Here is a 26,294-nt window from a genome sequence, read left to right as displayed (position 1 = left end):
GATGATCCGTACCCTCAGCTCAGGGTTCTGTATCAAGGTCAAGCGTCGGGTGGTAATTCGGTCTTTGATGATGTCGACAAGTAGAGAGTTTTTAAGTGTCACTGAGACGTCGTTAATTCATTTATGGTATGTGATACGCAATGCATGGGAGGAAATGACGAATGATTCCCCAAATCCTATTCTCGACGTGACAAGGTTAGCTCTGTTCGAAGTGAGGGGAACCAAAAGACCTGCCTACACAAATGCTCTAGAGCTTCACGAGTGCTTTCAAAAACGGTCGCCTCGACCAACTCCATGCTGCTGGTGATTGCTACCTTTTTCGTAAACAAAAAGAATATCCTTGTGCAAGAGGGAGGAAGATAGAGAGACAAAAACGAACCTTGGAAAAGATCGTTATCAGCAAGTGATTTATCTCTACCTGAGATATCAACCTCAACAATATATATATTACTGACACATTGAACAAGACCTCCAGGGGGAGTACAACATAAAAAGAAAAAAACTAAAGAGATAAAATATTGTCTAGTTCTACCACCTCTCGGTTTTGTTTTTTTTTTCTGGCTCGGTTCTTTCCATCTGGGAATCTCATTTAATACCACCGCCTTTCCCTCTTCTCACAAACGATCTCAACACATTGCCAGTCATTGTAGCTACATCGTTATTATAATCGTCCCACGCGAGACTGCAATACCAGTTGATACTGCCAACGGCGAATACCGATCCACCTCCTGCGGTGTCATAATATACTAGGTCACTTCTGACCATGTCACAGTTGGAACCGAGGGTATTTACCATGGGGAACATCGAGTCCTCATTGAAAAGTCCAAAGCTATCATCATGCTGTTGGCTTCTTGCCAACAGTACTGTGTTAGATGGTGTCCCAAGCGCATAATCCAGGCGATCGATCTCGTCACCGCTGGCGCCGCCACCGAAGCCATTTTCTCCAATCGGCTCAGTTGGGTCTATGCCGTTGAAAATCCAGCTAAACTGGGCATCCTGCGCATGTCGTAAATCTGCGATATAAGGCTTTCCCTTTCCAGTACCAAACGCACATGGCCCAATACCCCAGAGGTAGTTGGGAGCACGACCGCGACTGCGCCATAATCCTCCAAGGGTTCCGGTGAGACTGTGCATCCGTTCACCGGCGGGGAAAGTGACGGACCGACAACCTTGGTCGCCCTTCCGAACTTCAAGGCGATGAGGCCGTTCATTGACAACATCGGCGACCCAGTAAAACCCGTTTCCACCCAAATACATCATATTGCCCCCCGATTTTGCAAATGCGCTAAAGGCGTCGAGAGAATCAAGAGAGTGGTATTCAGGATGACAGCCGGTGATGATTGTCGTGTATTGGGAGGTTGCTTCCTGGCCTCTGCTGCTCAAGCAATGATCGGTGATAATGTCGTAGGGAATTCCGGAACGTTCCAGATAACCAACCATGAGAAGATCAGCGCTGAATTCACGAGGCCGGTCCAAGGCCCAGTGTACATATCCGGGTCGGAGATTGAGTATCGGTCGGCGAGCACTGGAGTATGCGCAGGGAGAGCCGTCTGTGTGAACATCGTAGGCCGAGAGACCTAAATCCGGTCGTCGGTCTAGGTTTTTATAATACTCATTTGCCTGTCCAATGCTAACTCCGTCTGGAGTTGTCATTGCTGATGATTTGGTCTCATCAAACATTCGCTCATTGGCATACGCGAGGTATGTGAATGTTGTGAGAACTAATGCCACCTCTGCCGTGGAAAGAGGATTTGGTCGGACGAAGAAAGTGATCATGTCGCTTGTTCCATCCGAACACTTGACTTCAACGGCATATGCACCGGACCGAGCTTGCGATGGGATTGTAATGGAAAAGTTTGTTTCCCATTTTGCATCATCCAGATCATCCTCGTGGAAATGAATGGCCCCATACCCGTACGAAGCTTTGGTCCAGTCTGGCTGAGTGCCATCCCAGTCAAATCCCTTGACCCCTCGTGTGGGTGCGTTGATCAACACACCATGTCGATCGTTTCCAGAAACATCAACGATAGAGTCGCTGGGGATGTCCTTGGAGAAGTCATATTTTGCGACTGTGCGCTGTGATGAGCTCGTCATGGTAAAGGAAGGAGAGTCGATTCGGCCATTGTAAAAGCTTGATGGTTTAGAGCTCCTTTGATCAATGTCTTTGAACATGCCTGCACCAAATAGCAACGAATTCGAACCTAAAATCATGGGGGCCAACAGTGCGGTAGTCATCGTTTCGCCCTTTGGGGCGGTCTCGGCTAGACGGTTCAACTGATGGATACTTGAAGTGAACGTGCTGTTCACAACACTGAGCCGAATTTGGAGCCACCGCCAGCGATTGACGAGAAGTTGGCTCTGAATAACCTGGATTTTATCCCCTGTGCCGATAAAAAATTCAAGCTTCGAGTTTCTCAAAACGACTGCGAATCCAGTTCGAGAAGATATGTCGAGACAGGATATAAGCGTTTGGCAATAGTAGTCGACATTAAGCAAGTATGGTTGTGCGTGAAACTGTATTTCGATGCCCTCCTCCACTGTGGGTGTCACCTCTGCCCAGGATGGGATAAGAGCGTAAGAGCCTGAGCAAGCATCTTGATAGCAACCATCCTCGTGGTGGCCAACGGGCACCTCGGTGATGTCCTCGAGCACAACAGGCGGTGCATGAGGACCGCTATACCCCTGAACAAGGCGTACTAAACGGTGATCGTACTCTTTTTCCGTACTCGAAACCTGAAACGGGTTAGCGTTCGAAAGGTACCGAGGTACCCCGCTAATCTGGGGAACACCCCCGGGGCCCTGACCACGGGTGCAAATAACGTACTTTGATGTCAACCAGGTCTCCTGGGGAAACAATCCAAGGTTCGGCATAACCAATGATCTGAGTGTCTTGATTGGGAGGCATTCCTATAGAGCATTTAGTCAATTCGGGGTTTTCTTAGTGTCATCTGTTAGTCAGGGTGGAAAGCGACGCTTACTGGTCAAGGAAAAAGAGGGGGTAGGTATTTTCTGTCTAAATAGGAGAAGGCCTGAGATACTCGGTAATTCCTTTACCCGTATTAACACAAGAAGCTAAGCTTTAAGGCTCTATAGCTCTCTAGCCAGGATATATGCTCACCAGAATTCCAGGATTGGTAGCTGAAAAATTTGCTACATTTGGAATGAGAGCAGAGATGAGCCACTTATCTATCCCCAAACTGCCGTTCAAGTGAAGAAACCGATTGGTTAGAGACACAAGAGTATACTTCTGACAATGACAAGCTTCCTCCCGACCTCCCGACACCCGATCGGCTGGTTCCATATAGGAGAGGTGTTTCCTCAAAGCTCGCATGGATTAAACGCGTGCTGCAGCATCTACTATTTTAATCCGGTCGGAAAACAGATCTGGTCCACCAATCGCTTACGCGAGGATTCGGAGGTCCACTCTACTATTCCTGCTTATCCAGTGGCGTCGACTAAAACCGCTTATCACCCTCGCTTGGGGGCTTATCATCCAATGTGACGCTACATTTACACCAAATCTGTCTGTGTGTTTTGTATTTTCTTTTTTAACCCCTTGGACTATCTTAAAACCCTAGATAAATGCAGTTCAAATACGAAAATAACCAATCGAATGTCAAACATTACCCGAGATATCTTATCTCCAATATGAAATCTTGAAATAACGAATTCTTGCCGGAGCAAGGAGTGTAACCTTTAGTGTAATAAACGAGATTGGGGGCGGGCATTTCCGAATATCGATACTAGAATACCAACCATCTGATTCTGAGATTAGAACATTACCACCTTCGGTAGGTGAGGCCAGGGTATTATACGCTAAGTACCCGGGTCCCACTCTGGGGAAACAAGATTACGATTTACCCCAGACTTGAGATACGCGATCGGCAATCAATAGAGAAGTGATTGGTCGTTTAATTAAGTTTCCTAAGATTGTGCTATCAGGCAGAGCTACTAATCGCTTTCCGGGGGAACTGTATAAGATCCTGACAGGATCTCCTCTAATCATTTCCAATTTTGCGCATTCAAGACTTCCCTCTTCAGTTTTATAGTACCGAGAACAGGTGGAATTCGCTCATCATGGACACTCACGATATTGAATCTGTTGCGGACTCAAAGTCTGTAAATCTAAAAGCCGACTCGGACAGGTCAGGGCCGGGGATGGTGGAAGAAGGTGTGATGGTGACTTTGACGAATGAAGAGGTATTTCACTCATGATGGTCTCTCGCAAAAGATAGCTACCTAACATATGTCCTTTTAGAACCTTAACATCAGAAGAAAGACTGATAAAACGATTCTGACGATCCTTACTTGGGTCTACTTCCTGCAGGTGAGAAAAACAAATCAATCACCCATCCTAGACAATGCTGATTAGCCACCGGGTAGGTCTTGGACAAGGGCGTCCTAGGAACTGCTTCAATTTTCAATCTCCAGGAGGACACGGGTCTCGTCGGAAGCCAGTATTCTCTTGTTTCGTCAATTGCCCCTATCGCGCAGCTAGCGTGGCAGCCATTCTCGGCATGGCTCATTGTGAAGGTTCCACCCCGTATTTTGATGCCATCCATGGTGCTCTGTTGGGGAATTGCAGCAGCAAGTACTGCAGCATGCCACAGCTTTGCCGGGTTGGTCACCGTTCGTTTCTTCCTGGGTCTCTTCGAGGCCGGGTGCATGCCACTCTTTACCATTCTCACTGGGCAATGGTATCGTCGCGTCGAGCAACCGCTTCGAGTTTCGATTTGGAATTCAATGAACGGAACAGCGACTATGGTAGCTTCTGCCTTGTCGTATGGCCTTGGTCATATCCCCTCAGATGTGTTGAGGCCGTGGCAAATGTAAGTCACCACGGACGATAATGTGGAATATCGCTAATTGGTGTGCAGAATCTTCCTTGTTGTTGGATTGATCACTATTGTCAGCGCGCCCGTGATTTATTGGAAACTTGACAACGACATCACGACCGCCCGCTTTCTCACAGAACACGAACGAAGACAAGGTGTGGAACGCCTGCGGGCAAATCAAACCGGTTCCGCTTCCTACAACTTCGACTGGTCCCAGGTTCTCGAGGTTGCCATGGAACCTAAGAGTTGGCTTTGGGTTATCATGGCCTTGCTGCCAAACATGGGATCAGCGATGACGAGCACTTTCGGTCCTCTTATTGTCAAAGGTTTCGGCTTTGACGCCTACCAAACTTCATTGCTCAACATACCTTTTGGCGCTATGCAAACGATCGTCATCGTCGGCAGTTGCTGGGCCTCTTACAAGCTGAAGCTAAAATCCGCCGTTCTAATTGGTTTCATGCTCCCGGTAGTGACAGGCATCGCAATGCTCTACGCGCTCCCACACCAAAAGTCCAACCAAGGACCGCTTCTACTTGCCTATTATCTTTGTGCCTTTTTGTTTGCTGCCAACCCGCTCCTTTTATCGTGGGTCGTGGGAAACACTGCTGGCGCCGCCAAGACATCAACCACGCTGGCCCTTTACCAGGCTGGTACGTCCGCTGGAGCCCTCTCCGGTCCGCTTCTATTCACTGCTGAACAAGCTCCAACCTATCTTCCCGGAATCCGGGCTGTTCTTGGGCTCTTTATTGCTTTGGTCGGCTGTGTGATCCTCCAAGTCCTCAATCTAGCCTTTTTGAACAAGCAGCACAGAAAGAGAAGAGTCAGCAATGGAAAAACTGCGGACATCCAAGATAGATCGATGACCCACGGGTTTGAGACGGACGGGAAAGTGCAGGGGCCAGTTTCAACTGATGCAGCACCATTTGTGGATTTGACTGACAGGAAGAATGACGAGTTTGTGTACATCTATTGAACGGAACACTCACTGGAACCACCGATAGGGCATTAGTGCAGGCTCCCCTGCACTTGTAGCGCTAGAGATCTCAGGCTAGCTCGAGAACAGAGATAGTTAGACACAATATAACCCATTTTTAGGAATTTTGGCATTGACAAAGTCCTTTCTCCCGTGACTAGAGACGTAGGACATCCAAGCCGGTGTCATGTCACCATTGTCACTGGTCTTTTTATACGCTTTTTTATATAGCCCCTTATAGTGCCCGTTCGTGATATCCAACTTCATGTCCACTCATTTGTCGTATGAATGTTCCAACCGGGCTGTAATCATTTCTTTACTCCGCCACTCAGCAATCCATTATTAGATACCAGCTTATGTGTTAATCAAATCAGCGAAGAAGAAGATTTAAGGTATACAATATATCGAACAGCAAAATTCCGAATGCCTATGAGATTCACGCCTTGCTTGGTTCAAATTCGATTCCTATACCTGGTGCTAAGGGGCTACTAAGGTTGATCAATTCCGAGTATAGTAGCAATATTGGTAGTAGAGGATTTTGTTTGATACTATCTATATACCTACAATGCATGAATGATATGATCAGAGCAAAAGCAAAAAGGCTGATATAGACATGGCTCAGGGACTTAGAGAAAGGACGACAGGTCTCAAGAGGGGAATTATGCGCAAATTGATCCCTTAGAAATGGCCCTCCACCTCGACAGGGGTGTATACCTCCTCCAAGTATTTTTCTTCTTCGGATGTAAGCTCTTTACCGCGTGCTGATAGAGCATCCTCAATTCTCGCGATGCTGCTAAACCCAATGATAGGACTCGTCACTCGTTTCAACTGCCAGGCCAGTGTAACTTGCGACATAGTCCACTCCTTACGCTTTGCTAGTTCATCCACTCTGTTAATGATTTCCATGGACTCAGGGCGCAGGCTCGAAGGAGTTTCATCGCCACCAGCAGACCTAGTAGTAGTTCCTCGGATATTCAGGGGACGAGCAAGCTGTCCCTCTGCAAGTGGGCCCCACTAGTCAGAAAGCATAACCGTCAGTCAAAAAGATTATAAATAATCCAAAGATTAATTGTCTTCTTACCGGTACAACAGCCACGCCTGTTGCGTTGCAATACTTGATCATCTCACGTTCTTCCTCGCGATACAGCAGATTGTAACGGTTCTATTCCTTGATTAGCAGTCCGTGTAATCTAGTCGGAATTTTTGACTCGGTACATACTTGCATCGCAATGAATTTTGTCAACGCATTCTTTTCCGCGTATGCCTGCATCATGGCAAATTGATACGCCCACATTGATGAGGCTCCGAGGTACCGGATCTTTCCAGCAACAACAAGGTCATGAAGAGCGTGCATAGTCTCTTCAATTGGCGTGTCGGGGTCGAAGCGATGGATCCAGAAGATATCAATGTAGTCTGTTTCCAGACGTTTGAGAGAATCATCCAGTGCAGTAAAGATTGCGGATCTTGAGAGGCCTTTCAACAGCAGTTAGTATGTCTACTCCAGGAAAATAGTTGCCATAAGCTTACCAAACTGGTTCACGTAATCTTTGGTTCTCTTCAGATCCTCAATGATGGGGTATGCATGAAACTGTTGCTCTCCGACGCAGCTATACGCCTTCGTCATCAGCACCAGTTTGTGCCGAGGGATCTCATATTTCTTGATTGCTTGGGCAATAACCCTCTCCGAGTCACCATTGGAATAAATGTTTGCAGTATCCCACTAGGTTCAGTCAGCTTTCAGTTTCCAACAAAGTGAGAAAAGGCACAAACAGTATTAACTCCTCGATCATAAGCTGCCTTCAGCAGCGGGAGGGCCTTTTCGGGACCAATGACCCAGTTTGCCCATTCCGGGTTTCCAATGCTCATACATCCAACGATGGGAACGGAGACACGGAGTCCGCTGTTTCCCAGGCGTCTATATTCAACTTTAGTCTCCGCCAAGGACTTTGCGACTCCTTCTGGGAGTGGTGCCATAATGTTCGAATTTCAAGGTTTGAAGGTTGGATTTCCAGATTCCAGTGTCAATTGTACGGTTCTCAGTTTACTCCCAATCTACGTGCCTTTTATAATTTTTGATGTTGCCATAATAGTATACATCTGCTACATTATACCAGCAGGGAAGCTTCCCGATGGTCGGGTCGGTTATGGTGGTGGATGGAGGGGAGAATGGAGTTGGGGGATGATTAGGGACGACTAGGCCTGATTGGGGCCGAGGAAAGCGAGAGAGCCGATGTTGGTTGCCTATTACAGAAAAGCCGCTCGCCTACCCAAACGGGAAAGTGTAATTGTCTCGAATAGGCAGGCAGATAGAGGATCTCTGTTTTGGGGAAAGACGCGGGGTATAAACTTCCAGTCTACTTATCATACGAACTGATTGTACGGAGTATATCGTTCAATATACACGTGAATTATCTAATATACAGCTAATCTACAATGTGCAGTAGTATGAAACTAGTGTTGTTTACTAGCTGTTAGCTGTTAGCTGTTAGCTGTCGAAAAATTAATTCTCCCCAACTCTAGTACCTGATGAACCTACCTGCAGATAACATTAGCTTAATGTCCAAACTGGTAAACTAACAAGACAATGATATAATCTAATAAAGTAGCTGAACTAAATATTTTTCATCTCCCAAGCTTGGACAGGTCCCCCGCAAAACCCTATCTACATATGTAGGTATTACTCCGTTATCTAACCACTAGTAATCCTACTTTTAGTAACTCTCCTTTCACAATGACACACTACATATTTGATCGAGTTTCTCCATCTAGTGCTGCTGCAGCGTAGCAGTATCATGATAGTGTTGTAGCATTGAATACAACATTTTTATGTGGACTCGCCTTATCGCCTTGATATGGGAATCATAGAACTATTCGTCAACTCTTGGCGTGAGGGGTCCTTGTGTCGTGAACCTAATTGGACAAGCCAATAGTAACAATAAGGCGGGGATGGGATGGTAGCATGGTGACGGTTGAATACTTTTGCCATCGGCCATCGGAGCGGAGTCGATAAGCCTGTGATGGTAGCGAAATCTAGTCTTTGGTTTTTGTTTCCTCCCCCTTCTTCATGGCGCCGAAAAAGTCAAGAATAATGATTCCTCAACCTCTCATCGCTCGTGAAGATACTCACCGTCGCCCATATGGTCCTCGGTCACGGAATGGTTGTTTGACGTGCAAACGTCGCAAAGTTAGATGCAATGAACGCAGACCTCGATGCTATCATTGCCAACGTCTGAACCTGGAATGTGATTGGAAATTGAATGAGCCATACCGACGGTCCCCCTTACAGAATGACACGGATCCTTCCAAATCAAATGTCGCATTGGAGGTCAATCAGCTATCTCCTTCGCCTCAGCTCTTTGACTTTGAATCCATGACAGCTCCCACACAGGGGTTTCACATGTTCCAAAACGTTTATTTCCCAGATTTTGGTGATTTTACCGCCTTGGGAAACACTTCGTATGAGCAGGCGCGATCTAGCGACGCAGGTTCCCCAAGTTCGTCTCTCCCTCCACGACAGTCACCACAACAATCCCCAGTCACGAATCTGGATGTCGAAAGCTCGCTACATTTACACCTCCCTCCAATTCTTGATCCAGTTGAGAATGGTCCGAGATGCGCTTCTGCGCGCGAACTACTTGAAAGCATGGCAACGTCTTCGCCGATGCTTCGCTCTTCGATCGCAGCATTCGAAGCCATACAGTCCGGGAGTGCAGGGGGGACAGCGGATCACCAGCAACACTACGATAACGCTGCGACCGAGTTATCGCAAAAGTTTGAAAAATCTGCGGGGGGAATTACAATCAGCAACAATGAACTCAGATACGTTCTGGCTACTATCTTCTTTCTTACATATATAAATGTGGGTTCATTTGACTCCGCGCCAATTTGTTGTGTATTTTGGCTGACTTGATATCCAGTTCCTTACTGCACGATTGGACCTAGCCTATTTGAATCTTGGAAAGGCGCATAATGCGCTGCAAGCATCAGATAGGAGTGGCTTGGGCTCCACAGGTGTGTAGAAGTATTCGCTAACTCAATACTCCTTTTGCTAATAAACGGCGCTATTAGAGCTACGAATCATCTCCTGGATTCGTTTGTTAGATGCCCGAGCGGCATCAGCGGGTGGAGAAGGAGTATTAGTCAATGACACATCTGGAATCTATACCTCGCCCCAAAACTCAACCTCCCCGAGCTCAACGCCACAAAGCATAGGTTCCGCCACCAACCCCGGAGCGCACGAGGTTATCTATGATCTGCTATGCCAGCCTGGGATAGCCTTCTTCCAGGAAGTTCAGACCATCACTGGCCGCATTACTAGAATCGCTCATAACCACCGCAGCCGAGGAAGCGTGGAGGACGAGACTGAGGTCATGGCTATCGCAGCTGATATTTTGGCGGATCTATCATCCTTGTATGACCGGAGACCACCACTGACAGACCATGCTGTGGCTGGAAATATAGGCAGTGATACTCTGGCTGAGCCGCTCGCGTCCACTATTGTTCGCTCATTCCAGACGTATCTCGCTAACTTTTACGCCTGCTACATCCACCTGCATCGAGTTGCACACCGTCATTTGGTTCGTTCCAAGGCAGCGGTAACAGCGCTGTGCAAAATCAAGGAAATAGTGCATTACATGGTCAACAATAATGAATCTATACCAGTCAACATGTTATGGCCATTATTCCTATGGGGTACTGAGGAAGATGACTATACCGAATTCCAATGGGTCCTTAATACCATCCGTGGTCTTCAACATGTCTTTACCAATGCGAACATGACTGCTGATGTACTACAAGAGACCCAAAGGAGACAGCGTGAGGGAGGCAAGCGCGTAGACATTCGTTCTGTGTGTCTGGAGTTATTTTATACCACCTTCGCTATTGTATAAACTGCTGCGAATGTGGCATGTGATGAAGATTAGTAATTTTGCGATTTTCTGTTTCATACTTCCTATCATCTAGCGGGCATCAATAGCTATACTGTTTGATCTTTATCTACACCTTCTTCGACTTTAGTTCCTCCTCAACAGGGAGAAGGGGTGCGACCAATCGCACGACACGGTCTTGCTTCCCCGAATCTGCGAACTTGGGGAATGGCCGGCGGCAGTGTGCACTGGACAAGGGATAACCACGCTCCCTGGCGATAATCCATTTCATTCCGTTGACATCTGATGTTCCGATTCCCCATTCAGGTTGTACCAGCTTCTTCTGCAGCGCAGTAGCCTCTGCGATCTTCCCGGCCATGAAAAGATCGTAAATTTCAACCATGACCTGCCAAATATATCAGTGATCGGTACTTATTTCCATGGCGGGGGTCTGTCTTTACCCGAGGGAAAATGTTTGCAACACCTGAAATGCAACCTGTGCTTCCAGCGGTAAATGCGGGCACCAGCCAGTCACTCATTCCAGATACACTGGTGAACTGACTGGGGTGAAACTGTGCTGCAACCCTTGTTGCCTTTCCAACTCCTCCACAGGTCAGTTTGACCGCGGAGATATTGGGATGGGCGGCAAGTTGTTCCAGCATATCGGAGTTGACATCCAATCCGGACAAAAGGTTGGGGAAATTGTAGATCACAATAGGAATGGGGGCCCGGTCGCCCACTTCTTCGAAAAAGTCGGTAATTGCTTTTTGGGTCATCGCCCAATGGAACACAGCTGGCACCAGAACCAGGGCAAAATCAGCACCGTTCTTGCAGGCGGCTTCAATTTGAACCAAGATGTCTCGGGTGGAGCCAGCCAAACAGCCCATGGTGACAGTGAAATCACTCTTTCCATGGGCGTCAGCGATCTCTCTAGTTTTCTTGACCAACAGGCCCTTCTCTTCCACACTTAAAGCGGCTGATTCACCGCTGGAGCCAGCGAGCACAACTATGATTCGATCAGCTTTCCTCCATAAATCTGTGCCAATGAGACATACCGCCATGCATCCCAGAAGTGATCATATACTCCAGATGCCGTTCTTGAGTTGCCCAGTCAATCTCCTGTTGTTGATCATCCTGAAAGAATGTGATGGACGGGCCGTGAATGCCAGGTGGGAATGGCTTGTTTGTCTTGCTGTTGGATGCCATGGCTGAAGAATAGATTACCGTGAATGTTGCGAATAATAGTAGTTCCCTAATACTAGAACTCTGGGCCTCATTAAGTACTATGCTTCCTTGCTGTAGATATTCGCATATTCCTGCCTAGTGTGAGGATCGAGGTCGGTGATATTGGACCCGATCGCGTCGCAAATGCAACCCGATCGGATCTCCGATCGGATCCTCGCGATCGCATTCAGACATCTAGTGGAGGCATGAAAGTTGATGATATCGCATGGCGTTCGCGTGGCTGACTTATTTTTTGACTTCGGTTCTTTAAATCTACAAGAATGAGATTGTGATAGTGCAGTCAGCATACAGATCTTGTGCGGATAAACCAGCGGAACCAGTGGATATCTCCGGAGGTCTGCATTTTGCGGGGAAAGTCACGTCGCCAAGGAAGTCAAATTGACATGGACTATCTAACTATCTATACATACTATGTACTATTGCCTTTTCGTCTATCTAAGTGAATAGATTACAATTTGTTCCTTTCGTCCACATTATCCAGATCAAGGCTCGAACTATAATTTAATCTCCTACTTAAATGACTCTTTGTTCCTCCAAAAAATTACTACAGGCCATCTTCTCAGCCACCTATTTTTATACTTCCTCTTTCACTCAGAAACCCAGTTATTCCCAGTGCTTTCGTGGAGTAACTTGAAGATGCTCTCCAAATTGGTTCATTCTGCACGTGAGTGCTCCATCTTGAGCGCTATCTCTTTATGTGTCATCCTCGCCGCAGCAACTCCTGCGGCGAGCGCAAGCATCACCGCCAAGCATACGCTCACAACAAATGGAGCGGGATTTTTTCCATATTACCGAATTGTTGCCTTGGCGAATTTGGGCAATGGTATCCTCCTGGCATCATACGATGGGCGCCCAGATGGAGGAGATTCACCATCCCCGAACTCAATTATGCAACAACGCAGTACGGATGGTGGTGAAACTTGGGGCGAGCCGACCTATATTGCCCAAGGTCAACCTAAGACATCTGCACTCCAACAATACGGATTTAGTGACCCAAGCTATGTGGTTGACTCCAAGACTGGAAAGGTTTTCAATTTCCATGTCTTCTCGAAGAACCAGGGATTCGCCAATAGTGCGATCGGAAATGACGACACCAACTTGAATATACTGAGCGCTGAGGTTTCTGTTTCCACCGATGGAGGAATTAGCTGGACCACCGATCCGGACCATCAATCCTCTTTACCTCCTGTTGCATCTGCCAATGTTGGTGCCCCTCCACTAATTACGAAAGCAATCAAACCGGTGGGTAGTACTGTCAACGGCGTAGCCAACGTCGGTGGAATCGCCGGCCTATTTGCCTCATCCGGAGAAGGAATTCAACTCAAATATGGCACACATGCTGGGCGCCTGGTTCAACAATTTCTCGGCAAGGTCGTCCAATCGGACGGTTCAAAGGTATCGCAAGCCTACAGCGTCTACAGTGACGACAGTGGCGCTACATGGAAGATGGGAAAGGTTGTGGGCACCGGTATGGATGAGAACAAAGTGGTGGAACTTTCCAATGGCAATTTGATGCTGAACTCACGCCCAAGTGATGGTAGCGGATATCGAAAGGTCGCAACCTCAACCGATGGTGGTGAAACTTGGTCAACCCCAACAAGTGAAACCCAGCTCCCTGACCCAGGAAACAACGGAGCAATTACAAGAATGTATCCAGATGCGGCGCAGGGTTCAGCCGATGCAAAGATCCTCCTGTTTACCAATGCAAACAGCAAGACAAGCCGAAGCAATGGCACAATCCGCTATTCCTGTGATGACGGAGAGACTTGGTCTTCTGGTGCAGTCTTTCAGTCAGGCTCAATGGCCTATTCTACAGTCACCGCGCTCGGCGACGACAGGTTCGGAATATTTTACGAGGGCGATAGCAATGACCTCGTCTATATCGAAGTTTCAAAGGAGTTCATTGGTGTCTCGTGCTAAAGACACATCCCGTTCGACGGCGTGCTCATTTGGAAGCTGGGTTTTACATTGTACCTGGGTATATATGTATTTACTAGAGCGTCATTTCAAATAGCTTCAACTAGCAAGATTCCGGAGCGACAACGACGATAGAATGATCGATTATGGGACTATGTAATTTGTTACAAACTTCTCATGATATGAAATGAATTGACTCACTGGTAGCTATTGCAAATATTTATCACATGGTGGAATCTCCTCGTGTCTAGGTTAAGTCGGATCATTTTGGTGATACACATTCTTATAGGACTATCAGGAGATGACTACGTCGAAGTGCATGGTGAATGTGAGATGTATTGAGTAGAGAGTTGTTGAAGCTAAGCTACAGAGAGACTATGAAATCTGACAAGGACACATATCTTGGACATTATGAAACAAACGTCGTACCGGTAGTTGTTTTAATGGTGGCAGCAAAGGCAAATATTTCAATCGCTGAAAGCTAAGATTAGTTGTAGAAGTCTTGTAGTCCACGCTAAACCCCTAAGAGATTCATGGGTAGTAAATTCGAACTGGGGTGATGTCCCAGGCATCCACAACAACAAATGCATATAGCGTGTGTGTGTGCTCAAACAAAGCGAGTTCCCTTCTTGTCGGCCAATGATCACTCTAGTTATTGCTAATACCCTTTCTAAAATGATCCTCCCTCTATAGCGTTTCAAAAAAAAATTTATTCGAGTGCCTACATCTAGTATATATATATACACACACATAATACATACAAAGTACTGCTTGAAAATACCAATATGACTAGCAATACAAACGAATGACACAGTAGATGGAATTATAACTAAGCGACAATGCAATTCCTATCACCAACATTATCCAAATAATAATTGCGTAGTTCCCTGTCCATGGCCAGAGCTAGGCCGGGTCTTACTATCAATCACGGCACCCCACCATTTTCCTGAGGCCCAAATTTCGTCAAAGAGTACTGGAACAGAATTAAACATGCTGTAGCGAGATTTCTCTCCCCAGTAAGTACAGTATTCCTTCACAAAATGGCGCATATCTTCATCCGATGTCTCGCTGCCTGCGAGGAAGACCGGGATAAGGAGTTGCTTCTGAGTCTGTGATGTTCGTCGGCAGCATCGAATGTGGTCAATCGTCTTGCGCACTAGTCTATTGACGCTGATAGACCGTCTTTTGCGATCACACTTGAAGATATATTCAAGATAGAGAAGCAACGCATATCGCCAGGCCTCAGCACAGTGATAGCGATCTTGTTGCTCGTCGAGTTGCTTTATCGCGTCTTCTTCGGTCAATTTAGAATTATTGCCACTCAATGGAGAGTCTGCATCGTTCTTCCACCCGATCAGTTCATTTTCGATTCTTTTGATAGGCGTCATATCAAAAGTCAGCCATTTCATAAATAAGGCAATCTCGCACTGCTTGGCTAACTCGGCAAGTTCAAACAGGTGGACCAATAATTCCCGGGGGCACCCAGTCAGATCGAAGAAAGACCATTCATCTTGTTCTTCCCATCGCACCAAAAAGTCCAGATATGTCTGATCCATGATAGGACTCTGTCGAGATATCAAAGCCAGTGTGGCATCCCACCTTATTCTGATGGTCAGCAACACAACTTTCAGGGGAAAATATGTGTCGAGTTATTACCAGATTAGCATTGCGACTTGTGACCGAATGCGAGGTGTCGTCAATGCGCTTGGGCCGCCATGGGTTTGGAGCACTGAGTGTGCCCGCATGAGGTGAGTTGACCAATTCCCGGTAGCGGAGAGGGTACACTAAGGCCATACGTTAACACTCAGCCACATGTATGATCAAGGGAAATAACCTGCATCAAGAGTAAAAAGGATGAGTATAGGCTCCAATAAGCTCAGCACTGGGCTACTTTGTAATGCACATTCAAGTAACTGAACAGCTTTCCGGCGATGCTCAGCGGCTTCACTTGGCCAGCTACCAGCTAAGCGCCCTAGATGCTGACAGCATAGCGCTAGGATGGAATGAAATAGAAGGCGGGATCGTTGGGACGTCTGACGTTTGCAGCGAAATGGATTCACTGCCCCAGGTATGTCCCCCGTGAGAGGCAGCACGCAGAATTCGGAGTCATCTATGGTATCATAAGCGTGATCTCTTTTCATAAAATGGTGGGTCAAGCAGAGTTCTTACATAATTCTAGAAGTTTCTCATGGTCACTGGATGAGATTTCAGATATCATAGGAACAGCCTGAAGACGCGCCGAAGCATAAGGGATCGTAGGTTCTTGGGTGGTTCGTGGAACCAGATCACCTAGCACACTTTGCTCTGCTTCCTCTCGAAACAAAGGGTCAATATTTTGAGCGATTGAGCTGGTTCGTAGATTCTGTAACACTGGCTCAATAGGCCTGTCTGCAGGAGAAAGAGGTGTCATTCTGGATGTTTCCATTAGACCCGGCAGCACTTCTGATGCCAGTGTCTCCTGGGGCTCGATATCGAGGAAAGGCGTGGACGCAAAAATGTTAGGGAGTATGGAGTCAAATAAACTAAAATCATCAAAAAAGTAGCCCTCTTGCAGGTCTGAAAAAGGGTTGTGAGCAACGTATAGGGATGAAACATTGCAAGTGTAAGAAAACTTGAACATACCCAGACTAGCTAAACTATTGTCCCTTTGATGATCATCAAATATCTCCAAGTTTTGTGTTGTGGTTCTAAGCACGACCTCTGGAGTAACCGCCGAGTTCTCTGTTACAACTGCTCGGCTTACTTGCTCCTTTGGCGAGTTGACCCTTCGACGCTTCTTTGGTCTAGGAGCACCCTTGACAAAGCGAAATCGCCTAGGTGAATCTGACCGTGCAGCAAACGCAGTGGGGACAGGCTTGGGGGAGGAGTCGGTGGGGATCTCCCCATTAGGTAGGCCTTTGGATGCACCAGCTACCGAAGAATTGTCTGACCACATTCGCCTAGGGTCCCACAAGAGAGGCATTGCAAAGCCACCACATCTGCGACCTTGCCCGAGACATGTTGAACATCGTGGTCGACGTCGGTCGCACTTTTCGCTAGAAGAAGCACAAGTATGACAATCTGTCTGGGCAAATCCAAGTGAATTTGTTCTCTTTCCTTGATCAGAAATCATAACGTCAGATGCTGAAATATGGTCCATTTCTTCTTTGTGTGTACTGTACGGAGTACGGAGTAGAGGAAACAAGGTCCCGCCTTCTGTATTGGGTAATTAATCTGAGCAGGTGACATTCCCCGGAATTGACCGCGGAACAAGGTTTTGATTATCTCTCTTATCTCTCTTATCTCTCTATACATATGTATCCATGGACACATGTATGTAGTTACATACCTAAATACATACATCTACATATAGGCAATATCTATCTCTCTTCAAGCTATACTAGACCAACCCCCAAAACAAACCCGCAGGAGAAGTATCTGTTGACAATTTACCCCGTGAACCCCCTTTTTACCCCTCACGAGATGACATCTCTTATCCCGTTTAGTTCCCCGAGCTGCTTAGAGGTCCACGGGTGTATTGGCCACAATAGAGTTTGCCCAAATGAAGGAATTCTTTCATCTTCAATTTAAGTAAAACAATTATTAGTACTAAGTACAAAATGAATCCATGGAAATTGTTTCTGATAAGTATTAGGGCGTGATGTAGGCTTTTTTAAAGCAATATTTCCAACGCTTTTATAGCTTGGCTTGAACATTCCAGGCTTGATCAATTAGGTCGACCGCGGCCTGTGCACATCCATATGAGGATTGATACCCAGCACCCCCAGCACCATAGTTGTGAACCACCAATAACCCCTCCAATACGCTCCTTTTCGATTCGGTTACCGCCCTCTCGGACAGGCCTCAGTCCAACTCCGTGACGAATGATATCCAGATGTTCAATCCCCCTCCCATTCGTCAACGCAGGGCACATCTTCACGGCTCGCTTCATGATCCGGATTGCCAGATTTGGGTCGGGCTGGGATTCCCAATTACCCTTCTGGTAAGACCCGCCAAGGATGGTGCCTCCACCGGCTGCTCGAGTCATGACATAGCAGGCTTCTTCCTCGCCATCATCCGTTCCAGACATATCTAGCATCCTCCCTGCATCATTCCGAACAATAACAATCTGTCCTCTTGCAGGGACCACTGAAGTATCCTGCACTCCGCCAAGCCTGGACGCCATCAAACCTGTACAATTGACCACTAGGTCCACACGCCCGTTCGGGTGGATTCCCGATCTAGTCGCATCTAGAATGTGATCAAACACGCCTCGCCTGAAAATGACTCCGTTGGACAGGCATTGAGAAACAAGCCATGGGAGGTAGATGGCCGTGTTAATACATACCGAGGTAAAGACTGTAGCCGAATCTATGCCTGGACCAAGAGCCTCTTTTGGGAGTGACCTAAACTGAGTTTCAAATTAGCATCCCGATGGGACAAGAAAGGCCATTGGCGGCCTTTGAAAGCTCACGTTTGGAACAACCTTGGCGAACCAAGGGTTGGAGGATAACAGCTCTTTAAACCAATTGGCCGTCGCTGACCCGACATCTTTCGCTCGATTGTGTATCTCACATTCTATACTGATTGTTTAGTAAAGAGGACAAGAATAAAAGGAGATATGCCATAACTATATACCTTGAAAATGTACACCTGCTCCAGGCTGGTTTCTAGCGAGATCCTCATGTGGGCCCCATGTGTTTTTATCCCATTCCGCAGCATCTGTTCCGCTGATGGATACTCTGTAATAATGGATTAATAATGAAACTATTGTTAAAGGTTGAATCGACTGAATCTGTTTGACTTACGGCATATAGTTCGCACCGGCCCATGGTGATGCGTATTCAATGTCATAGTCGCCAGGCATATGTTTTGCTGCAACAACGATGTTATAGCCAGATTTTTTCGACAGCAGGAGAGCTGTCGTCAATCCAGCAACACCAGCCCTACTCAAATTATCAACAACTTTTTCTATTTATCTGTATAGGTCATCGTCGATGCTTACCCGATTACCACGATGTTCTTCGTCATGATGTGTTTTTTCACTTCGAGATTCAACCCCCTTGAAAATGGGGGAAAATACTGTAGTATAGTTGTAAATAGTCTTATTTTGGCTTGAATTGAAACTAAATATCTCAAAATACTTTCCTAGCGTCCCTCTCGATGTCACCTGACCTCAGGGTCTGACTGGCCCGCCTTCCCAATCGGGCAATGTGGATGTTACCAAATCGGGAAGGCGAGGGGTCCCCGCATCGGCGCCAAACAGTTCCGATGCCACTTACCCGATCGGGTCTTATACTATCACCTGGGCATATCAACAATTTCCCTTTGTGGCGATCGTGAGGTGTCGCACACAGAGGCACTTAAAAGTCCTTATATCTACCTGGATATCTAGGTTTACTCACACTCTCATCCTCATACGATTGTGCCAATCAACACTCTCAAACCTCCCAAACCTCCCAAAATCTCTCAAGAAACAGTCATTATGGCTACAATGGAAAAGATCTTCGCCGCCTACCAGGAGCGCCAAAATGTTCTCGCTGCAAACACCCACCCCTTCGCAAAAGGTGTCGCTTGGGTGGAGGGAGAACTTACTCCCCTCCACGAGGCCCGTATCCCCATCCTCGACCAAGGCTTTATGCACAGCGACTTGACATACGATGTTCCCTCCGTCTGGGATGGGCGCTTTTTCCGCCTCGATGACCACATCACCCGATTGGAAGCCAGCTGCACTAAGCTACGCATGAAGCTCCCCCTCCCGCGCGACCAAGTGAAGCAGATTCTGGTTGATATGGTGTCAAAGAGCGGCATCCGCGACGCGTTTGTCGAAATAATTGTGACGCGTGGGTTGAAGGGTGTTCGAGGCTCTCGCCCGGAGGATATTGTCAACCGTATCTATATGTTTATTCAGCCCTACGTCTGGTGCATGGAACCCGAGGTGCAGCCCGTCGGTGGAAGCGCAATTATTGCACGAACTGTCCGTCGTGTCCCACCTGGCTGCATCGACCCCACTGTCAAGAACCTACAATGGGGTGACCTAGTTCGCGGCCTTTTCGAGGCTTCTGATCGTGGCGCCGAATATCCCTTCCTGACCGACGGTGACACTAACCTCACCGAAGGTTCAGGCTTCAATATTGTTCTTGTGAAAGACAATGTCTTGTACACTCCAGCTCGTGGGGTACTTGAGGGTGTTACGCGCAAGAGTGTGATTGATGTCGCTCGAGCCAGCGGCTTTGAGATCAAGGTTGAGTTGGTACCTGTGCAAAAGGTTTATGACGCAGACGAGATTTTTATGTGTACCACTGCTGGTGGTATTATGCCCATTACCAGTCTTGATGGCAAGCCGGTGAAGGATGGAAAGGTTGGGTCGGTTACCAAGAATATCTGGGATGGATACTGGGCTATTCACTATGATCCTACCTACAGCTTCGAGATTGCCTATTAGAATACTCCCATTGTGTTGTTTTCACACTCCATGATGCATGATTTGGCTATTCGGGACAATATATAGATCACTGGCCACTGTCATGATGGGATTGCCATTGTCATTAATGAAATCAATTTTCTGAAGCAACTAAAATCAAAGTCACAGTAACAGTCCAATCGCCACTTTCTATGTATACATTCATTGCTACTTGCCTTCTCCCATCGTATCGAGTGCCTAACTCACAGACTAGCCTCATGCTTTTGTGTAAAACCCCCCCAAACCCACTTAGCTGCCCAGATCCACTTACAGTACTGTCCCAGCATGGTAGCAATAGGATTTAACTTCGTATGATTTCAAGCTCGCCTTACAGATATCTATAGACAAGCATAGATCGTACATTCTATCTTTGATTTGCTGTTCCTTGCCAAGTTCCTCTAGCGTATCATGATCGAATCTAAGACTCTTCAAGCTCAATCTCGAGGTCTTTGTAGAGGACGTGGCTGTTTAGTGCATTATATACCCATGCTTATACCGTACACCTCAAGTAGGCTTGGGGGGCCCTATAGGACAGCTAGATAGACTTGATTATGTACGTCTTTTGAATGAATACCTAGCTGGTTGCAAAACATCCTCTTTCTTCCCTATCTTTTAAGAACTGTTTATCATTCTTAGGAGCCCAGTTCCGTTTCCTCAATGATGGTGGAAAATTTGCTAAGGACTTGCTTCAACGCAGGCCTTCGAATAGGTTTACTGTTTTAGTTAGTGGCAGATCGTAGTCACGTTCCTTGATAGCACCAGCTGACCTTATAAACATATCCATTCCGCAATCCATGCAGTCCTTGATATTGCTTTCTTCTGCAAAAGCACTTAATGCGACGATTGGTGCAGAGTATCCCATCTGCCGTATAAGTCGGGTGCTCTCGAGACCATCGAGAATCGGCATCTGCATTGATTAGTATTTTCACGATTGTGCAAACACAAGCTTCTTACTTGGATATCCATAAAAATTAGGTCAAACACATCTCCCTTCTCCATATTCGATTTCACGGTATCATATGCCTCCTGGCCGTCTTTCACGATTATCACATCGTAAACCTCCTCCAACGCCAGCATCCTAGCATGTAAGTCAGCATTTAGAATACCTCGCGGAGATTTTCACCAGCACGCACCGTCGAACTACTTCCTGGTTGACAGTGTTATCTTCGGCAACCAACACACGTATCCGCTTTAAGCCATCGCCCTTGTCGGATGTGCTTTTATTAGGTGGCAAATTGCTGGGTACTGATGCAGGAGGCGATGGAACAGTGGGTGCGAAAAATGGCTGACTCAATCCGACCAAACGTGGTTGGATTTCTGACTTCTCGAATCCAGGCGCAGGGGGTTCGCTCCTCACTGACCCATGATTTGAGGGTGTTCGCGCGGCGTTGGAAAATTCTTCCAAGGACAGGACACTTGGTGTCCTGGATCCTGGAATGCTTGAAGCATGTGTGCTTGGGGACAATTCTTTGACATACCCCAAGGGGATTCTCAAAGTAAAAAGAGACCCTTTGCCTTCTTCGCTATCTAGCAGAATGTCACCTCCCATAATGCGGGATAACTGAGCACAAATGCTGAGACCCAAACCAGTTCCCCCATATTTCCGGTTCAACCCTAGGTCGCCTTGAACGAAAGGATCAAAGATACGGCGGTGGAGATGGCCAGGAATGCCTGGCCCGTTGTCTTGAACTTCAAATTGAAAGCTAAGCTGGCGAAGATTAGACTGTGACACTCTCTGTCCTTTGGTTTGACCCTCGGCCACATTGACAACACCATGTATCGGCGAGTTGATACTTGAGTCGGTCTGGGACCGTATTTGTGAGCTGCGTCGAGCCGTTTCATTCAGAGACATATGGGTTTCAAGTCTTGAAGTTTCATTTACAAGGCGGATGCGAACTTCTACTTTCCCATTCTCGGGTGTAAACTTGAGACTGTTGCTGACCAAATTGATTAGTACCTGGAGGATTCGATGTTGGTCACCCCAAAGGACCATGTCTGCCAGCCTGCCAGGCTGTGTTGAACCGAAACCTGAATGGGTCTGTTCTAATTCGCTCTCGCGGCATATAACGCCTTTTGGCTCGGCCACTCCACCAGAAACAAAGTTGACGCTAAAGTCAATCTGCTTCTCATGAACTTGATTTTGGAAGATGATAGCCAGTTGCGAGCGAACATCAGACAGCTTGAACTCTTTTTCCTCGATCTGGATAGCCTGGTCAATTTGATTCTTACTAAATGTGAGCAAATCGTTCAAGAGGTGCAAAAGAAGGTCGCCTGACTGATAGACCACCTGAAGCGACTTTTTAATCCGAGACAGGTCCTCCTCACCCATACACACGGCACACATGCCGAGGATTCCATTAAGGGGTGTTTTGAGCTCATGAGATATGTTGGCAATGAACAAGGTTTTGCTCTCGTTGGCAGTTTCCGCGGCCAGTTTGGCCTTTTCAAGCTCTCTAGTGCGCTCGGCCACTCGCTCTTCCAGCCGATTGTACTGGATTGTGAGCTCGTCCGACATCTCGTTGTACGTTTTAGTCAACTCCGTGAGCTCGTCCGTTACACAATGTCTTCTTTCTTTAACCCTGGCCGGTATCTGAAAGCCTCGGGAATGTTTTGGGTTGCCGATGCTTGCGGAACTGTTGAATCTCATCAAGGGACGTCGCAGGCGGTTCACCCACATGCTAGGGGGGGCTTTCTCATTCATGTGTTCCACAGCTCGCCCGATTGTATTTCCCTGTTCACTGTCGGCTTCAAATTCAATTTGTTGTGGCTCCGGGGCGGGATTATGTGGTGTAATCTTGGGCTCGACCGATTTCCGGGCCGCCGCGCGCAGTCTTCGGATAGGAGCAACAGCCCAATGGGTCAGAAGAGGGACCACGAGTATAATGGCACCCGCTGTGCCAAAAACGCACGCAAGAATAATCTTCCGTAATCGAGCAACTGGCGCAAATGCTTCCGAGTGAGTCTCTTCTATGAGGAGAACCCATTGGACAAGAGTGTTTTGAGGACGGACTGCGCCCACGGCAACATTCGCCCTTCGCTCGTTTCGAGTTGACAGGTTACTAATGGCTTTGCTCACGTCTATGTATGGTTGCAACATGACTTGGAGTGCTATCGGGTACGTAGAAAGGGCAAACGGCGTATCGGTCGACATACCACTGTGCCGGCTAGCCTGAGTGGGCAAAGGGGTAGGCTCGAAAATGTAGTGAACCTGCGCTCCATCAAGAGCGGCAGCACTAGCTGCAGATGTGGCTGTTGCGGGCTGCTCACTGGGAGCGAAGGTGTTTGCTTTTCGTGAAGGTCCAATGAGGAGGACCTGGCCGGTGTTTCCTAGCCCATCTCGCGAGCTAACAACACCCTGTAGATTCGCGGCACTAGCGACAATACTTGGGGGTGTGATCAGTTCCAATTCTAGCATTATCATGGAATCTAAAGGAGCCACTCACGTCATGAAGCCCAAGATTTCCGTATCCGAAGTGTTGTTGACAATCGGCAAAGTCAATGACAGGAGAGAGAAGGAGTTGTTGACTTTTAATGGACCAAGAAGCAGTGCCGAGTCCAATTCGAGGGTATAATCCGAGAAAGGATAGACGATCGTCGAGTCGTTGTCGCCTGACCCGCCAACGTAAGTCAGATTTGGATACAGGGAAGGGGGGTAGCCCAGTCCATCATTTCCCAATTGCACAGAAGTCCCGTTCGAGTAGGTATATGGAAGAGTGATATCCGGAACACTGTCACTGGTCTGGTTTAATAAGGTCTGCTCTCCTCCTTTACCGTTCTTTGAATATATGATGGCCTGGTAAAGGTCCAAGTATCCACGACTACCTAGGGCAGATTGCACATCAGCTCGTGGGTTTGTCCAATTTTCGTCGGACTTATTTCCCGCATAGTAGCGTTTCAAGGCCGATTGAATCAGAATTCGTGTGGCGATGGACTTGCAAGTTGTTTCGAGAAGGTCCAAATTCGAAGCAATCTGACTGGCCTTGGTGGTCGCAACGAGTTCGAGGCCCTGGGATCTGCTCAAAGGTTAGACTTGGACTTTACATATTAAACAAAAACAGCACATACTCGACGTCCACTACAAAGTTGTAGGTGGTAAACCACTAAAATAGTTAGATTCGGTTCTCATTCGTGCGATTGCAACTCTCTACCGTTGCGATGGCTAGCACTGCGACCCCCGAGACCGCAGTCAACAACACCAGCAGCGCAAGCTGCACAGCAATAGGAACCCTCATCCGATCACATAAGACCACGGATGGGTAAAATAGAAGAGTTTATCTGATCGCTATCGCGGTCAAAGGACAGATCAAGCGTAGAGCAATCCAGATACCTGTTAAAAGTCAACGTCCGTGCCAAGACCCTTGTTTTGTGACACCTACATGAGTTCTTTTCAAGTATTCCCAGTTTTTTCTTCTTTCTTTTATGTATAATTGTTTGCAATTTCGAAAGAAAGAACAGAAGAAATAAAAGTGGAAAGTGGAAATGGAAATTTGAGGATGAATGAGAGTAAAATATCAAAATATCAGGGGGAAATTTACAAACAAAACAAGTTCAAACCAGTTGGGCAGTCTAGATGGGACTAGATGCATCGAATGGCGGAGTATGGCGGAGGATGGAGTATGGAGTATCCAGGATATTTTTTTTAACACGCGACTTATCCTGTTTTTACCCGATGTTATGGTTACAACACATATATTATTTTTTGATTTGAGAGAAACAGTTGGCTTTCGAACGGTTGAACTTGGTGAAAGTTGCCGACTCAAATATTCCGACGCGATTGGACGCACGTTGTAGCCGAACATGTCAGATTTCTCAACCTTTGATTGGCTATATTTTTTCTCATTTTGTTGAATTGGAAATCACATCTATATATCTGTTATGTATATTTCTACGGAGTTGGGTCTAAGCGAGTATATAATACTTCCAAGGAGAATTTCATTCACTGAGGCAGTCTAGATCGGAGATTAACAGTACAAGAGCAATAACGAAGCCAAACTAGCTTCTCACGAGATGATTCCCTCCAGTAACCTCATGCTGCTTGTGGCTTCACCTTAACCAGGTTGCTGGTACCACCGTTGGCCACAAAGAGTCCCATTGTCTCCACCAGTGTATTGCTTTACAGCTCCAGTGGCGGAGCCCTGGAATCTCCATAGGATCTCGGATGTGGTATAGGGGGCCATAAGAGTGACAGCCGCAAGTTCTGATGCAAAAAGTCCCTTGAACCCTCTTAACCTCGGGTGCAAAATCCGGGGGCCTTGCAGCTGATCTCTACCATGATCTTGCTACCATACCTCTCTGGGAAGAAATTATGGAAGCTTGTGTTGAGAAGACCTTCAAGGCCGGTTTTCCACTTATATCTTTCCCTATTTGCCTTTGGTTCTTCATGTCAGTGACCATCACGCTCTCCATCCAGGCTTAGGTACTAACCACGTTCTTACATGTAGGCAGCCCCACTGATATATGCACCATAGCTATAAGTCCACTGTAGATCCCCGTTTGACTTGCAATCAGATGCAACATCTAACGCGCCGCTAATCGTCCATTCGGCGGCTTTCAAAATCGGAAAACTCGCACTAATGTCCCAGATCTCCTCCGTCCAGTCGGAGTAGGTCTGGGTTTTGGTTGTGGCCTGTAATGTTGGACGTGTACATTGACATTGTGTTGAGGGCGGCAGTCGCTGCCACATTCTTGAAAGATTCTGCTTGAATGTCAGATATAATCTAAATTCAAGCTCATGTATCAATAGAATAGCCTACGCTCATCATTAGCCTTAAGGTCAATTGCCGTGACAAACCCTGCCAGGAGGGCAACGGCAAATGCCTGAAAATTGTTGAGCATGCTGCGATCACACAGAAGCAAGCCCGAGATCAGATAACTCTGAAATACTGCCCGAAAAGACAAGAAATTGATTTCCTTTTCTTCTTTTGTCTTGAAAAATGCCAAGAATGAGAATTAAATTGTGCGGTCTTTCAGGGGCATCCCTTGGCCCCCATTCGGGCCCGCAATATGTAGGTAACGGA

The 26,294-nt window shown here is 47.0% G+C and overlaps 11 protein-coding genes across 11 annotated transcripts; 4 read left to right on the top strand and 7 right to left on the bottom strand.

The window, feature by feature from the left end:
* Positions 1 to 585: 585 nt before the first annotated feature.
* On the bottom strand, positions 586 to 2,871 carry PEX2_054880 (N,N-dimethylformamidase beta subunit family domain-containing protein; the record flags this gene model as incomplete). The annotated part of the gene is made up of 1 exon (XM_016742762.1): positions 586 to 2,871. The coding sequence occupies one exon, from the start codon at positions 2,869 to 2,871 to the stop codon at positions 586 to 588; it is 2,286 nt and encodes a 761-aa protein (XP_016601013.1).
* Positions 2,872 to 4,077: 1,206 nt separating this feature from the next.
* On the top strand, positions 4,078 to 5,808 carry PEX2_054870 (Major facilitator superfamily domain, general substrate transporter; the record flags this gene model as incomplete). The annotated part of the gene is made up of 4 exons (XM_016742761.1): positions 4,078 to 4,200; positions 4,259 to 4,327; positions 4,384 to 4,829; positions 4,878 to 5,808. 4 exons carry the CDS (start codon positions 4,078 to 4,080, stop codon positions 5,806 to 5,808), a joined length of 1,569 nt encoding a protein of 522 aa, XP_016601012.1.
* A 678-nt stretch (positions 5,809 to 6,486) lies between these two features.
* Positions 6,487 to 7,782, bottom strand: PEX2_054860 (aldo/keto reductase; the record flags this gene model as incomplete). The annotated part of the gene is made up of 5 exons (XM_016742760.1): positions 6,487 to 6,822; positions 6,890 to 6,970; positions 7,028 to 7,281; positions 7,336 to 7,528; positions 7,579 to 7,782. 5 exons carry the CDS (start codon positions 7,780 to 7,782, stop codon positions 6,487 to 6,489), a joined length of 1,068 nt encoding a protein of 355 aa, XP_016601011.1.
* Positions 7,783 to 9,002: 1,220 nt separating this feature from the next.
* PEX2_054850 (uncharacterized protein) lies at positions 9,003 to 10,697 on the top strand (the record flags this gene model as incomplete). The annotated part of the gene is made up of 4 exons (XM_016742759.1): positions 9,003 to 9,035; positions 9,095 to 9,667; positions 9,726 to 9,819; positions 9,877 to 10,697. The coding sequence occupies 4 exons, from the start codon at positions 9,003 to 9,005 to the stop codon at positions 10,695 to 10,697; spliced, it is 1,521 nt and encodes a 506-aa protein (XP_016601010.1).
* Positions 10,698 to 10,803: 106 nt separating this feature from the next.
* PEX2_054840 (dihydrodipicolinate synthase family protein) lies at positions 10,804 to 11,879 on the bottom strand (the record flags this gene model as incomplete). Its single annotated transcript, XM_016742758.1, has 3 exons — positions 10,804 to 11,079; positions 11,135 to 11,679; positions 11,729 to 11,879. The coding sequence occupies 3 exons, from the start codon at positions 11,877 to 11,879 to the stop codon at positions 10,804 to 10,806; spliced, it is 972 nt and encodes a 323-aa protein (XP_016601009.1).
* Positions 11,880 to 12,554: 675 nt separating this feature from the next.
* PEX2_054830 (sialidase family protein) lies at positions 12,555 to 13,838 on the top strand (the record flags this gene model as incomplete). The annotated part of the gene is made up of 1 exon (XM_016742757.1): positions 12,555 to 13,838. One exon carries the CDS (start codon positions 12,555 to 12,557, stop codon positions 13,836 to 13,838), a length of 1,284 nt encoding a protein of 427 aa, XP_016601008.1.
* An 857-nt stretch (positions 13,839 to 14,695) lies between these two features.
* PEX2_054820 (uncharacterized protein) lies at positions 14,696 to 16,770 on the bottom strand (the record flags this gene model as incomplete). Its single annotated transcript, XM_016742756.1, has 4 exons — positions 14,696 to 15,400; positions 15,492 to 15,619; positions 16,005 to 16,391; positions 16,458 to 16,770. 4 exons carry the CDS (start codon positions 16,768 to 16,770, stop codon positions 14,696 to 14,698), a joined length of 1,533 nt encoding a protein of 510 aa, XP_016601007.1.
* Positions 16,771 to 17,541: 771 nt separating this feature from the next.
* On the bottom strand, positions 17,542 to 18,845 carry PEX2_054810 (FAD-dependent oxidoreductase; the record flags this gene model as incomplete). Its single annotated transcript, XM_016742755.1, has 5 exons — positions 17,542 to 18,225; positions 18,289 to 18,392; positions 18,453 to 18,556; positions 18,623 to 18,760; positions 18,820 to 18,845. The coding sequence occupies 5 exons, from the start codon at positions 18,843 to 18,845 to the stop codon at positions 17,542 to 17,544; spliced, it is 1,056 nt and encodes a 351-aa protein (XP_016601006.1).
* Positions 18,846 to 19,299: 454 nt separating this feature from the next.
* Positions 19,300 to 20,259, top strand: PEX2_054800 (aminotransferase class IV; the record flags this gene model as incomplete). The annotated part of the gene is made up of 1 exon (XM_016742754.1): positions 19,300 to 20,259. The coding sequence occupies one exon, from the start codon at positions 19,300 to 19,302 to the stop codon at positions 20,257 to 20,259; it is 960 nt and encodes a 319-aa protein (XP_016601005.1).
* A 650-nt stretch (positions 20,260 to 20,909) lies between these two features.
* tcsB (putative sensor histidine kinase/response regulator TcsB/Sln1) lies at positions 20,910 to 24,509 on the bottom strand (the record flags this gene model as incomplete). The annotated part of the gene is made up of 8 exons (XM_016742753.1): positions 20,910 to 20,991; positions 21,045 to 21,184; positions 21,232 to 21,355; positions 21,411 to 21,701; positions 21,756 to 23,660; positions 23,721 to 24,290; positions 24,343 to 24,377; positions 24,426 to 24,509. 8 exons carry the CDS (start codon positions 24,507 to 24,509, stop codon positions 20,910 to 20,912), a joined length of 3,231 nt encoding a protein of 1,076 aa, XP_016601004.1.
* Positions 24,510 to 25,847: 1,338 nt separating this feature from the next.
* PEX2_054780 (uncharacterized protein) lies at positions 25,848 to 26,112 on the bottom strand (the record flags this gene model as incomplete). The annotated part of the gene is made up of 2 exons (XM_016742752.1): positions 25,848 to 25,972; positions 26,031 to 26,112. The coding sequence occupies 2 exons, from the start codon at positions 26,110 to 26,112 to the stop codon at positions 25,848 to 25,850; spliced, it is 207 nt and encodes a 68-aa protein (XP_016601003.1).
* Between the last annotated feature and the right edge of the window lie 182 nt (positions 26,113 to 26,294).

This window comes from Penicillium expansum (assembly GCF_000769745.1).
Source record: "Penicillium expansum strain MD-8 chromosome Unknown contig174, whole genome shotgun sequence".
Classification (NCBI taxonomy): Eukaryota; Fungi; Ascomycota; class Eurotiomycetes; order Eurotiales; family Aspergillaceae; genus Penicillium; species Penicillium expansum.
Note: the sequence above shows the minus strand (reverse complement) of the source record. Positions and strands in the feature narration are given on the sequence as shown.